The sequence below is a fragment of the Phascolarctos cinereus genome, unplaced genomic scaffold, assembly GCF_003287225.1.
Source record: "Phascolarctos cinereus isolate Bilbo 61053 unplaced genomic scaffold, phaCin_HiC Scaffold_4;HRSCAF=312, whole genome shotgun sequence".
Classification (NCBI taxonomy): Eukaryota; Metazoa; Chordata; class Mammalia; order Diprotodontia; family Phascolarctidae; genus Phascolarctos; species Phascolarctos cinereus.
The window spans coordinates 184,283,262-184,298,808 of NW_027555847.1; the positions used below are offsets into that span (position 1 = coordinate 184,283,262).

At 36.6% G+C, this 15,547-nt stretch overlaps 1 protein-coding gene across 1 annotated transcript in view; it reads right to left on the reverse strand.

Moving 5' to 3' along the window:
* Positions 1-15,547, reverse strand: part of CEMIP2 (cell migration inducing hyaluronidase 2) — a 98,419-nt gene that overhangs the window by 75,255 nt on the left and 7,617 nt on the right. The window contains 1 exon segment of the mRNA XM_078152816.1: positions 2,113-2,455. Coding sequence (XP_078008942.1) covers positions 2,113-2,443 — 331 coding nt within the window. The 5' untranslated portion in view covers positions 2,444-2,455.

The following is a 15,547-nucleotide window of genomic DNA, read 5'->3' on the forward strand; positions in this document are numbered from 1 at the left end:
TGGCCTAGACCCATGATTTCACTGGTACTTCCGGTAAGGAAACTCCCTCTGTCAATGAAGATACTCTTCTGCAACTTATAGTTCTAGAAATGTCTCAGAGATTAGATGACTTTGCTTAGGCTCACACAGCCAGCATGCATTGGAGCAGGATTAAATCCAGGGCATCCTGTCTCTAGACCTATGTCTCCTCTATGCATACTGCCTTTCAGGTGAATAATACATGTAACATAATAAGATATAACTGTAGCACTGCTTAACCATGAAATGTTGCTATATACTAGATTTTTCTACTCATGTCCTATACTACTGCCAAAATAGGAAAAACTAGCCTATAGGCTACAAATATTACAATGCCATTTGCTAAGAGGAACATCTGGAGAATCTTGACATTTACAGGGAATCCCTGCTCTATTTTGACTTTGTGCAACAATTCCTCCTTGCACTTTTCTCCTTTGTTCGTGGTGAACCATGGGACAGGTAAAAATACAACATGGCCCTCAGTCCTGTGAAACTCTCTCTCCAATTTTTAATGATTATGGCAAGATGGTGAAAAGGGGGACGAGGGAGAATGTGCTAAGAAGCTCACCATTTTAAAAACCATCTACAGACATTTACTCAACTGTGGGTACTCATTGTGAGATTTTCATCCAACCAATGAAGAGTTGCTACACTAGAGAAACTAAACTGTATCCATATTCATCTTCTCACTATCAATGAAAGGAGAGAACAAAGAAGTTGAACTTAAATGGCATGGTAGTTCTCACAAGTTCTTCTCAAAAAAGAAAATAAAGGAATTGGCATAGCTGGTTTTACTGTGTGTCGAAAGGCAACAAGAAAACATTTCATGGGATACTTGGTCACCTCGCAGTGATCATCGGAGAAATGAACAGACAAACCACTATACAGATCAAACTCTAATATTTGTTGTAGAGGATGAAAGAGAGACATTTTCTGAACTCAAGATCCTCCAAATAAGTAAACATCTACCTTGATACTCAACAACGTCCAATGTTACCATGAATGTGGAGAAGAATATCCAAAAAAAAAATTACTGGAAAATAATGCTCACAAATAATAAACAAAAGATACGCCAAATTTCTAGATTATTAAGAAGCCACATTCCTATATGTAATTAATACTTTTCTCAAAAAAAAACCAGAAAGCATTGGATGCCATGCATCAAACATCACTCCCCCAAAAATAAAATTGGTTCTATATTTACCAGCTAGGAAAATCATACTTAACAATATACTAGTCATTACAGAATCACCTGGGTATGCATAGTCTAGTTATATTGTGCAAAGTTCATAGTCAACCTCACAAAAGAAGAAAGATAAAGATGAGAAGGTAAAGCTGTATGCAATTATAACAGCTCCACTCTAACTTAATTAAATAAGCTATTATCTTTGAAAAATAGGAAACAGATAAAAGTAAAGACATTGATTCAGATTACCACTGTATCTTAGAGAAGCTTAACCAATATAATACAGTTCAAGAAGTTGAAAGAACCTAGAAACTGTCTTAGCTGAGATGCAATCTGCTCTATCAAACAGCCATCGCAGCCAAGCACAACACTGGTTTGGAATACAAGCTCATCTAGCTAACATTACAGAGGAAGAAGATGGGAAATTATGAGTAGTATCACCTTACAGACCAGTGAAAAGCAGAAGACACAACATACCTGCAGAAAGCTTGGCATGATACTAAACCATATCACCCTACTCACAGATGAAGCTGACAGTACAACAAATAGACATAAAATAGAACAGATTTTCAGTAATTTTTATTGTGGTCTACATGGAAATGGTATTTTTGGATGAAGTTTGAGGAATAGATAGACCTGGCCCAAGCAAATATTAAATAAGGAACCAGGACTGAAGCCAGCTTTTCATCTATAATTCATGTATCCAACTTAAATCTAACTGAATCAGAAATCAAAAAGACTGCAAGCAATACATGCCATCATCTTTCTTTTTATCATGATTTTTTTCCTCCCACTTACATGCACAGAGAAAAAGAGAGAGTGAGAGAGAGAGAGAGAGAGAGAGAGAGAGAGACACACACACACACACACACACAAAGAAAGAAAATGAGAGAGAATGAGAATCTTACCATCTGGAGCATATTTTGAAGATATTCCTAAAATGACTGCAAGTGCAACAAAAAATGTAAAGCTGGAAATGGCAAAACAAATGAATGTATTTTTGTGTCTCTTCTGCTTTCGGTCTTCTCTCTGTGAGCGCTGCTCCTCACCAGAGAATGCAAAGGTTGCCTGGGCTTCTTGTCTGACAGAGGTAAATTTGGCTGAAGCTTGGCTCTTTGGTGGGGGTGGTGGGCGCAATGGAACAACCCTTCCTGGAACATAACCTGAAGATCTATGGCTGTTCCCATTCTGAGGTTGTAGGAAAACAGGGGAGTTTCCCCTGGGATCAGTGGCATGCATGATACAACGTCACTGCAGAAGAAAAAACAAAAATAAGTTATAATCCAGCAAGTATTTGAAATCATCTACCACATGAAAAAACAAAGCTTAGCTTAGATTACTGATATAAGACTGACTCTATTTACTAGTAACTATAATACACTTTTAAAAATTTAAGGCTCATATGTCTCAGAATTTAAAAAACAAAATACTCAATATGTACTCATAAAAGGTCCCATGTAGCTATATCCTTTGTTTCAGTATTTTTAAAGGTTAATAGTTCTGGCTAACTACAATTAAGTGTTTTTAAGGGTGTTATTGTCTCTCACTATTGTGAATTTTCCTTTACAGATGATATCTTCCACAATCCATTATAATTCCCCAAAGCTTAGGTCATGGCATGGGGTAGGGGTGGGGGGAGGGAGTATCAAAATATTATGACAGTAACTTAAAGTAATTACAAATTAATTATCAAGAATGTAGTAAATGGCTATGTTGAGGATCTATTCATCTTCTCTTATTCTCCAGTACTAATGAACTCTACAATATTTGTTCCTCTATAATAGTTGAGATAAGCAAAACAGTTCCTTTCTCTTCTTTTCCATTTTCAGTGAGCAGTTAAGAATATTTTAGATGAAATTTTATTTTTAATGTATTAGCAACAAAAAAGAGTGAAATCTATCATAACCCTGTTACAGTGATTATTGATGAGATAATTATAGTGATTATAGATGAGATGCCCTCAAGGGTTTAGCCTAGCATTATTTGCAACTTGGCTCTCTATTTCTCTCTTCCAAACCTCCAGGGCTGTGGCACAGCATGGAAGGCACCTGACTTCACCTCCTATCCTGACACCCAATAACTCCTCTCCATGACTGACTGCCTATACAATGAATGAGCTTTTGATCCCAGGGCTCCTGTAACCAACTTGCTCTGAAGCAAACCAACTAAATAGGCTTAAATGGAAATCCCCAGGATTCAACCAATTTCACAACTAAAATGTCATAGGATGGGAATATAATTCCAGATTTGTTAACCTACCTGCTAGCATATTCTGAGTCAGCATACTATCTCAAGAACACTTAGCTGATCACATATTTTAGGCTTCTAAAATGGAACCTGAAATCTAACCAAAATTATTTAGATAATGGTAATCCTAATGACAAGAGGAGAAGCTCTACAATTTAAGGTGTTTTTGCATACATAGTTGCATATGCCAAGAAACAGAAGAGTGAACAACATGATTCATTTGCCCTGTTGGAACAAACAAGAGATTAGAACAACAAAAGACCCTCTATGCTCCTCTACAAACAAAGGAAGGACAAACTAAAGATTCTTGAGTGCCAGGCCCATCAGGGTGGGAATGAAATAGTGACTGTAGTCTTCTCTGAAAAGGAGTAGGGAACTTTTGTTTCGAAGGCCACAATAATCTAATACTTCATTATTTCAGGGTGAGAAAGGTTGTTATTACTGAACAGACTAGAGTACTCTTTTGTTGGAGATAATATATATCTCCAGATGTACAAACAATAAAGTAAAAGGCAGTGAAAGGAGAAATGGAGTCACCAAGCCACTGATGAATAAGTTTTGCCTTGCAACATCACCAAACAGCATCCTAATTAGAAAATTTCACTTGACAACTGTACCAACTAAAATATGCCTTTTTGTCTTTTCTGACATAACAGCATGTTGGCTCCTGCCCACAAGTCTTCTTCAACTCTTCCAAATGTTTTCCAACAACTCCATGGATGCAGACCTAGACATGTGGCTATATTCAAGAGCTTGAGATTTAAAACAATCAGAGTTTGTTGTTGTTTTTATGCCATTCCACAATGGAAAATGGTGTACAAAAGCATAATATGGATAAAAAAAAAATCAGTATTCCTCCTAAATAACAAAGCCATCACTGAGACCACATCTTCCATATATTAAAATACCAATGACAAAAAAAAGGCATTATCATACTTTTAAACAGATTTTTCTGAACCTATTAAGACTTTAGACCTAAGATAACAAACCCCATGGGTTGAGATCTGAGCCTAAAGTTCCTGGAATGGAGACCTACTTAAAGTCAGTTACTGTATCTATTGACATTTAAATCTGCTAATTGTCCTTTTAAATTATGTATACTAGAATTATGATATCTCATTCCTCAAATAAGCACTTAAAAATCAGATAAACCTAGGAAGACCTATATGAACTAATGAAGCGTGAAATGAGCAGAGCCAGAACAATGTATAGGATGACTGAAATAATATAAAGGAAAATAACTTAAGAAAACTACAGAACTGATGAACACAGGAACCAGTTGTGATTTTAGGAGGCTGAAGAACTACACCTCTTGTTAGAAAGGTGACAGATTGGAGGTGGAGAATGAGACATACATTTTCAGACATAATCAATGTGTTGATTTGTTTTGCTTGACTCTGTTTAAGGAGTCATAAAGATTCTAAAAATTAAAGAAAAAAATCAACGAAACACTAAAGGGCAGTTAGGTGGTGCAGTGGACAGAATAGAATGCCAGGCCTGGAGTCAGGAAGTCTCGTCTTCCTGGGTTCAAATTGGGCCTCAGTCATATACTAGCTGGGCAATTCACTTAACCCTGTTGGCTTCAGTTTCCTCATCTGTAAAATGAGCTGAAGAAGAAAATGGTAAACCACTCCAGTATTTTTGCCAAGAAAACCTCAAATGGGGTCAGGAAGAGTGCAGCAGGACTGAAAAGACTTGAATAATAAAAACACTGAGAAATAAAAAAAAACAAAAAGATCAAAGGGAGACACAAACAAAAGATCAGTTGTGTTAGCACCTTGTTAATTTAATTTGTACTCTTAAATAAAACCAAACAACTGAATGTAACAGAAGGCCATGGGCTGATTTACAATATGGCTTTTTTGTTTGGTTGGTTTTTTTGTCCTTTGCATATTGAAGTGTTTGTTGAGGATAATTAAGTCATAACAGGGATAGGGACAGAGACTGTACCTATGATTTCATTGTAGAGAGAATGCAAGCTGAGGAAATTTTATCAATTGCAGGTCTGTACTTTCTCTGTAACTTGTAGGCTTCGACTGTGGTCCATCCTTAAGCACTTCGACGTTAATTGACAGGTAGGATTTGAACTTAGGTCTTCTTAGTTCCCAGGCCAGGTCTGTAATCAGTACACCATGCCTGCCTAAGAGTACTTAATGTTATAGGGCAGTTCTGACCATATCACATTCCCTACCCACACCTACAGGATTATCACTTACCTGCAGGATTCAATATAAAATCCTCTATTTGGCACTTAAAGCCCTTTACTACCTGGCCCCTTCCTATACCTTTTCCATCTTCTTACACCTTACTCTCTACCTTATTCCTTTGCAGAAAAACTGCAAAGAAGACAGTCTCACTGAATTCCAAAGTATATAGAGGTATATTCTGCAATCCAGTAAGATTGGCCTCCTTGCAGTGCCTCACACAAGACACTCCATCTCCAGACTCCAGTCATTTTCATTGGCTATTCACCATGCCTGAAACACCCTCACTCTCCTCCTCTCTGCCTCACAGCTTACTTGAAGTCCCAACTAAAATGTTATCTTTTACAAGAAGCCTTTCCCAATCTTCCTTTAAAGCTAGTGTCTTCCCTCTTTTTATTATTTTCAATTTTTTTCTGTCTATATCTTGTTTGTACATAGTTGTTTTTCATGTTGTCTCCCCATTAGACATATTCTTTTTCCCTCATTATTTATTTTATTCTGAACTTAAGAAATAAAACAAGCATTTCCATAACATAGTAGAATAAAAAAAAATTGTACATGAAACTGCCAATCTATTATGTAAAACTTGCTATTTCCTTTTAAATATATAATAAAGTTATCCTGTAATTTTCTTTTTTTCACTGTTGTCTTAGGAAAAAGAGGCAAAATACCACAAAACAATCTGATATTCAATCACTTAAAAAAAATAAGGCTAGTCCTAAGGCCATTATTCAGACCAATCTGCACATATTAAATTATATCACCATAATGGTTAGAGTTAAGCTTAAAACTGATGACCTTGAGTAATACAAGATTTGGGTAATATAAAATTTCTGAATCATCATAAACAATCCACTTCTGCACTCTGTTATTTCACTAACATAGGTGGGATAAGCACATTCAAACATTTTAGAAAGCTTTTCAAACTTGATTGAAACAAAGAATTTTTCTAGCTAATTCTGCTACTTGGCTTTCCAAAATTCAACTGAAACACTCTACTCCCAAACCATTACAATGAATCAAGTTTTTGCTTAGGGGTCATGTGAAAATAACTTGAAATAAAGACCATGTCTACACATATGTATATATATATATATATATATATATATGTGTATATATATATATATATATGTGTATATATATATATATGTGTATATACACATATATATATATATATATATATGGAAATCCCTGAATGACTGAAAAATATACACACAATCCTCCATGAAAACATTTGCATGAAAACATGTGTATAGTCAGAGACCCAACCATTCTACCATCTTTACTTTTAATATTTACTTTTCACCTTTTATATCTTATCAAAATATTTTAAACCAAATAAAAATGTTTACTCCAATTACTTTCATATATATGAACTATATGCAAAACATTTATAAAAGAGCATATTTCAACATTATACTTACAAATAACTGCAGTGAGGGCCACTTAAATACCTTGTTTAAATAAGCTAAACTTGGAAAAAAAGTAGAAAAAAATTTTCCCTTGAGTAAAGCATTTTAACTAGGGTAAACATTCATAGTGACTGATCCGGTTTGATCTGCTGGAGAATTCAGTTTGTGGTTAAGCTTTGACAGAAGGTATTAAACAAATACAATTGGGAAATATATGCCTTCTAAATATTTAACCCCACAAAAGAAGTCAATATATTCCAAAATTATAAGGTTTGCTTAGCTTGAGCATTTTGAAAAATGTACATGCTTCTAAATTCAATGAACCCATCACATCAGTGGCAAATTTGTGAAACTGTATCTTTCATACAGAAAGCTTATTTGGGCTACCTGTTCAACTATGACCCGTTAAATAGTCTTCAGTGCTATCAGCAAGATTTCTTTTTCCATTTTAAACTTTGGGGTAAGTGGACTGCCAGACTTTTTTTTTTCACTCTTATATGTTTTTCATTCATGTGATATAAAAGAGAACAAAGTCTTCTACGCTCCTGGTGACAATCAGGATTGCGCAATTCTGACTTTTTGGGGGATTTTTAAATGCACACATTAGCAGGGAAGCTTAACCCTAAAGCCAAGATGTCTGACACAGTGAAAAGGTACAGAGCACTCTCATTCATAATGAAAGTGAAGACTGAAAAGAAAAAAAAAAAGAAAACTGGACATTGTGGGTGGGGGGTGGGGTGGATAAAGGATGACAATGAGTAACATCAAAAACATCATTAAAGTCCATTTGAAGAAAATTTCAAGGCAGATAAAACAAAATATACTCCCCCAAAATAGAAAAATAGAACAAAAGATGATCAAACTATACAAAGATTTTTTTTTAATCTAGAAAATTCACTGGGGTGAGGGAGTATAGAATTCTACCTACCAGTCCTCCTCTCATCCTTTGTCCTTTTCAACCATTCCTCTCTTCTGTTTTCCTTTATTTCAATTGCCATCCCCTGGATTCCTTTTTTTTTCTCCTTTCCCCAGTTCTATTACATAGCTGCTCCACCTTCTTTTTTTTTTCCTTTCTTCTCTCCCCGCCTCCATCCCAACTTCCCCCTATTCTTCCCCTCTACCCCGACCCTCCATCAATCACTGGGTTAAGATGATACAAGAGACTCAGCCAATGGTGAATGATGGGTGTGCTGAAAAGCACACAAAGCCAGGCTCTGGCATCTAATCAACAGCGTGACTGGCCCCTCGAAGACAGAACCTAAAAGGCCGGCATTCCACTGACTTGGAGAAGGCTATTTTAATTAAGGTCACAGCAAAGGGCCGAGTCAATGGGTTCAATGCCATTCTTTTCAGAATACAGAGGAAGATTAGAGCTCTGTACTGGGAGAAGGAGCACTTAACTAGTTAGAGGCTAGACTCCAGCTACTTACAACTTGTATGACCTTATGCAAGTCACTTAGCTTCAGTATCCTCATTTTAAAATGAAGGGCTGACCTAGATGATTTTCTAGCCCTAATGTCCATGTATGATTTTAGCTCATCTGTACTTTGCATTCAATTCAAGTCAACATTTAGTAAGGATGGCAAGTGATTCAGGGAGGTATATGAAAACAAAGAAAATGCAAAGTATAGGTGACTAGCATAATGTTGTATAAGTACATGAAGAATTTTTCAGTTGAACTTATATATTTTTAAATGGCTCTGAAGATCTAAAAACAGATACAATAAAGTTGCTAGTAGGTAGTAGGAAAGGAAAAAACAAAGCCAAAAATGAGATTAATAAACCTACATATTAAGCGGTCAGATGCCAAGAAAGATTCAGGGCTATTCAGAACATAGGATCTCAGATCTAGAAGTAAATGAGGCATTGGAAAACATCTGGTCCAGTACCATTATTTTACCAATAAGGAAACGGAAAGCCAAAAAAGTTAAACCTAAGGTAACATTAGATGAGATATACAACCGCCTGAGGTTAGATAAGTCTAACTTCATCAAAGACAGAAAATCCCTACATTCATTCTCAATGTAATTTAAGCACAAATTTGAGAACCTTACTTCAGTTTCTGAAGGGGTCACCCCACCCCACCCCACCAGGGATGCATAAGCTCAACAAAGGGATGCTATCTTGTAGAGATCTCCACAGGTTTATATGAGTCACTTGGGAAATGAATGTCTCAAGATGTCAATGATGCCATTATCATCAACATCCTAAAAAAGAAAGGCAAGGAAACCAAGTATGGCAACTGTATGCAACATTTCTCTACTATCTATCACAGGCAAGTTGGCAAGTTCCCATCCAACATTCTCCTAGCTGGAGTACTAAACAACATCATGAATTAGAAATTCTAAAAACTGAAATATGTCTTTAGATCTTAATGCACTACTGTTGACATGACCTCCACTGCATAACAGATAACAGAAAACTATCAATATTTCTTGTACTTTATATTCTTAGAGGTCATTTGAAACCATTAGCAGAAATGGACCTTAGCTACTAAGGAGTCTAAGAAATCTACAAGCTCTCTGAGGACACTGTAACTATGATATCTCTTATATCCAGTTCATTCTAATTTATCCTTTGTTCATCACCAAGACACTGAAACAGGGCTGGACCATCCTGTTAAAATTAGCTTTTTCTAAAAGCCATGTTTGAAAATGCAACAGAGAACCTAAAGGCTGATTTCCAAAAACATGAGAAATTAATCATTCTTAGTTTCAGTCAAGTCATTAATCCTCAGCATTATCAAAAGACATAGAGACAGCTAATCCTATTCAACAAGCATTTATCCATCATCTACTTTGTACAAGGCGCTATGCTAGGTACTAATGCTAAAAAGGCAAAAACAAAGCCATCTCTGCCATCTGGAAACTTACATTTTATTGGACAAAGTTATCCTAGGGGCTGCTGACTATAGAGATGAGTGAACAATTAGAGGGAAAAGGCAAGAACACAACATCGAATACTATCTGGTTGATTTGGTAAAGCACTGAAGAGTCCTGTGGCTCCATATCAACCTGTTCCAGGGAAAGCCTACAGACAGATCGAATGGTAATTTTGTGTAATAGAAAGAGCCATCAAACTGGGAGTAAGGTGGCCTGACTTCTAGTCTCAATTTAACACAAGAAGTATACTTCCTTTGGACAGATCATTTTATCTCCTGTATGCCTTAACTTACTCATTAGTAATATATTAGTAATTAGTAATATTTAAGAGTTTAGATGAGGAACTCTTAATTTTTTGTGTCATGGCCCCTTTGGAAGTCTGGAGGAAAGCCTCAGAATAATGTTTTTAAATGCAAAAAATAAAATACATGTTGTTAAAAAAGAAACCAATTTCTTTAAATGTAGTTATCAAACTATCGAAGGGAAAAATGTTCATTAAGAACCCCTAGTATAGATGACCTTTAGAGATCTCTTCCAGTTTGAATCTTCTATGATTTTTATTAGAAACACCAAACTAAACACTCATTAAATTCTATCACTTCAGTTACATATTGGCAAAAAATAATAATAATAAAGAACTGAATCAAGATCAGTGTGTCCTTTGGGGAAATTGGCAGACAGAATATAGGTACAGGACAGCATCAAGGTCAAGGCTAAAATAAAGAGGTTCAAAGCAGTGAAGCACACTCATGTCTCATAGGCCACAAGGCCTCATCTTACTGTTGACTATCTCAACAGTTAGCCTTTTTGGCTGTCACATCACTCTGCTGACATTAGCTGTCATTCACCACCAGATAATAAAACCCTATACCTCACTACAAACCTGTTCTCAGTGCTGCAAACATGCTTTGGAAACCCCAGCTCTGGCTATTTCAAAGATAATGTTCTTATGTAGCTGACCACCAAAGGGCTGGTGTCAGTTGTGGAATCATTCCTGGGGTCATTTTTTTAATGGACACTATTTCTCAAGCAGTGTCATCCTTAACATAGCCATTTGTAATAAGAGCCTCTTCTTACCAGAGGATGAAAATAAATAACTAATGTTAGCAGTGTGGTGTGATGGCCAAAAAAGCTAATGCGATCCGAACTGTATCGAGAAGGATAACTTCCAAGAATAGAGAAGTGATGGTCCCACCCTACTCTGCCCTCATCAGACCTCATCTGGAGTATTGTGTTCAGTTCTTGGTACCACAATTTAAGGACATTGATAAGCTGGAGTGTCCAGAAGTAGCAAGAAGGGAAAAAGCCTTGAGTCCATGTTGAAGGAATCTGCTGATGACCAGTTAAAGACCAACTGAAGACCAGTTGAAAGAATTGGTTGTGTTTATCGTGGACAACAGAAGACACAAGGGGGCATATTAGCTGTTTTCAAGTATTCGATAGGCTATGATTTGGAGAAGGAACTAAATTCATCTTGTTTGGCTCCAGAGGGCAAAACCAGGAGCAATGAATGAAAGTGCCAAGAACTCAATTTAGCCTTGATTTCAGGAAAATTTTCCTAACAAATTAGAACTATCCAAAAGTTGAATTGACTTCCAACAAGAGGTTATATCTTCTTCCTGAGAGGTCTTCAATTGGGTGGCTGCTTGTCAGCTATATTTTAGTGGGGTATCCTTCATTTATAGGTCAGACAGGAGTGACTGCTGAGGTGACTGCCTTCTGATTCTTAAGTTCTGTGATTCAATGCTCATACAAAGAGAATACAAAAATTTTTCAAGGCACATGCACGGCTAAAACTTCACTATCCAAAAAAAATCTCTAATAGACTTTTGTTCTACTTACCAACATGATTTTCATTGTTTCTTGGTTCTATTTGCATTAAAATATTGCAGAAAAAAAATATTTTTCTACTTCAATATCTGTTGTCTCCTATGCTAAAATTCTTCTCTGGTTCCTCTTTGTTCTCAGGAGGTGACCCTAGGGTCTCAAAGGCAATGCCAGCTGAGCATAACCTCTGGTTGATATTACCAAGAAGAAAGAAGTCAAGTACAGATTCAGGAGTGTCATACAAGCACCAAGACCAAAGATTCTTACCACTAAAAAAGCTTGGTGATGAGGCGGTGAATTTTTTTGTCACAATCTGCCCTAGAGCCAAGCCATCTTGATAGGTGACAAAGTAAATAGGAACTCATCAAAACTGCTATATCCATCCAGCCCCTGAGCAGACCATAATCCATATACCATCCAATCATCTACTTTGGCCATCTTGCCTTTTGTCCAGACAGAGGACACCCACATCACCTCTCTCCCCTTGGTTTTTCTGCCTCCTACTCTAGTCACAGTAATCCAATCAATATTACCATCACTTTTAGAAAAGGCATGTCAACAGACTGTCCAACTTGCAATCCCTGTAACTCCCTAGACCAAAATTCCCTTCTCTGGCCAACACTCCACTGTATATATCGCCTCTCCCAAACAGACTATAAATTTCTTAACAGTAAGAGACTATCTGACTTCTACATTTGTATCCTCAGTGCTTAGCACAGTGCTCAGCTCATTTTTGTTCAGTTGTTTTCCAGTGTCCAACTCTTCATGACCCCATTTGGAGTTTTCTTGGCAAAGATACTAGAGCTGTTTGCCATTTTCTTCTCCAGCCCATTTTACAGATGACAAAACTGAAGCAAAAAGAGTTAACCCTTGCCCAGGGTAACACAGTAGTAAGTATTTGAAGCGTATTTGAACTCAGGGAGATGAGTCTTCCTGACTCAAGGCCTGACACTCTATCCATTGCATCACTTAGCTGCCCTTACCAAATACATGTTAAGGGCTTAATAAATTGTTTTTAAAAATCATTCACAGCAATAATGTATTGGTGGAAGGATTAATCACATTGTTGATTTTTTTAAAAACATCTTTTGAAGTATATGTTGTTTATAACAAGTGTAAGCAGAGCACAGCTTTTTTTTATATTTGGTCACTTATTTGTGTCAGAAATTCTTAACAAAGAAGTCAGTCTGCAGGACTGAGTGCTCATTGTGTGGTGGGAGGGTGGATAAGAAAGGGAGGGGGCTACAAGTAGATGACATAGTCTGCCCTACCAGGACATAAAGATGCTTACAGTAAACTCAACTACAGCTATAAAAATGCTTACAGTAAGCTCAAATGTAACTGAATTTAGAGAGGGAACAGATGCCCCAAACACATAACACATAGCCAACAAAAGCCAAGCACTTTTATGAAATGTTTAAAAACTCCTACTTATATGTATTAATTAGAAGGTCCTTGTCTCCTACAAGCTTAAATCTGTAACAAAAGCAGTTTTCACAATGAAATGTGAGCTTGCTTTAGAGCAATAAGCAAGCATTCTAAGTCAATTCAAGTTAGAATAGTCTGTAATGACTGCTAGAAATCACCTGTTGGGGAAGGCACATTTTACTCTTTATAAGTAAAGCTGAAAATTGCTTCTTCCTTTTTAAAGAAAAACAGTTATAAATTAGAGTCATACATTCAGAGATACAGTTACATGACTTGGTTTATTGCTTTTTTAGTGTATGTGGTGTAGAAGGAAAAATGCAGAGTGGGGTGGGGATAGGCGAAAGGAAGGCAGGTACCTCCCAGTATCGAAATAAACTGTTACAGCCTAAATCCAACTGAAAAGAATATTTGTTAAAATGGAAATAAGTTATTAAGAGCTAAATAAGTGATTAAAAGCTACTTCTTTGGGTTTGGGACATCTAGGTGATACAGTGGATAAAGCACTGGGCCTGGAATCAGGAAGACTCCTCTTCCTGAATTCAAATCTGGCCTCAGACAATTACTAGCTGAGTGACCCTGGACCAGTCACTTAACCATGTTTGTCTCAGTTGCTCATTTGTAAAATCAACTAGGAGAAGGAAATGACAAACCACTCCAGTATCTTCGCCTAGAAAACCCCAAATGGGGTCATGAAGTCGGACACAAAACAACAAGTTTTTGATACCAAGTTAATCTAGAGTCTTAGAACCACATACCACGGTGAGTCAGAAATACATATTGTATACTATACTCGTCGATTACTTACTAGACATTTCACACTGAAAGTCCCATCTCAAACTCACCATGTTCAAAACACAACTTTCACTGCAAACCCAGCCTTCATCTAAACTTCCACATTCAAGGGCACCACCACTCTTCCAGTCATCTAGGTTCACCCCTCAAAAATTTTGAGGCATCATACTCGTCTCCTCCCTCTCCTTCATTCCACAGTCAATCAGTTGCTAACTCTTGTCAATGCTGCCTTCTTTCCCCACTTCACTCAGAGATTTCTCTCAGCCAAACTAATTTAGTCTCCAATTTTACCACCCCATAACACTAAGAAAATGCTATATGACAGGTAGTACAGCATAGGTAAAGAACTGATCTTGGAATTAAGAAGACTTGGGTTCAAATCCTGCCTTTGACACATACTACCTCTATAACTCTGAGCAATTTAAATCTGCAAGACCCTAGGCAACTCTCTAAGAATATAAGTTGCAGAAAAGATAGTACCAACCTATACTGGTTGAAGGAATTTCCTTATTGGGATTTCCCTATATTAAACAAATCACAGGTAAAGTTAAAAAAAAATACTTTGGATTATAAATCAAGTCAATATACAAAGACAAAAGGAATAAGAATACTGAATGATTAAATGTTTACTAAGCAGAGAAAAGACACATGATATTATTTTTCCTGTGAAATAGAAAATGTATAACTGAAAAGTCTAAGAATTTTTTTATCAATTTGCTTCATATTTAAAATTAAATACATAAAATTTTGATACTGTGCTAGCTCACTTCCTAATTTTTTCCTTTATCCTCTCATGCAACTATATCACATAGTGTGGCTATCTCATACATGCTGCCATTCCATTCATCCCAGCCCCACATTCCCTCCAATCTTTATAGCCTCTACCCATCATTTTCATTGGGCTCTCTGTAATCTTTATTCCATTGTTAAACTTCACTTTATCCTCAATCTCTCCTTGTCATATGTTTTCCACCTCAACCCATCAAGTGAAACCTGACCTTTCCCTAAGGATTCTACATCTCTAATAGCTCTCTCTAATATCAGCTACATCTTTCTCACTTCACCCTGGTATATTCACTCCTCACTACCACTTCCAGAGCCTTGTTCTTCAAATACTGTTCTATAACCTCTCCTTTGAAGTACATACCATCTGACTATAAACAATGATATCCTGACCCTTGTCTCTGTCATCTATGGCTTCTAGAAACCTCACACTTTTCTCCAAATTTATGGCATCTAGATTACAGTCTTCCTCTTGACCCCTTTCTCAGCTGTCATTACTAAAGGTTTCAATATCCATTAATGACACCTCTAAAACCATGATTTCTTTGGCTTAACTCCCAAGACCTTCAATACAATTGTATTACTTCAATTACTATCCAGTGTAGTCACAGTTTAGGCCAGACTAGCATTTAAAACTACTTCACTTTCAAAATTCCAACATTTCTAACCATGATCTTTCCATCTGTTCTACTCCTTTAATTTTCCTACAACAATTCATAGGATCATAGATTTAAATCTAGAAGGGCTCTCGAGTCCAATGTTAAAAAA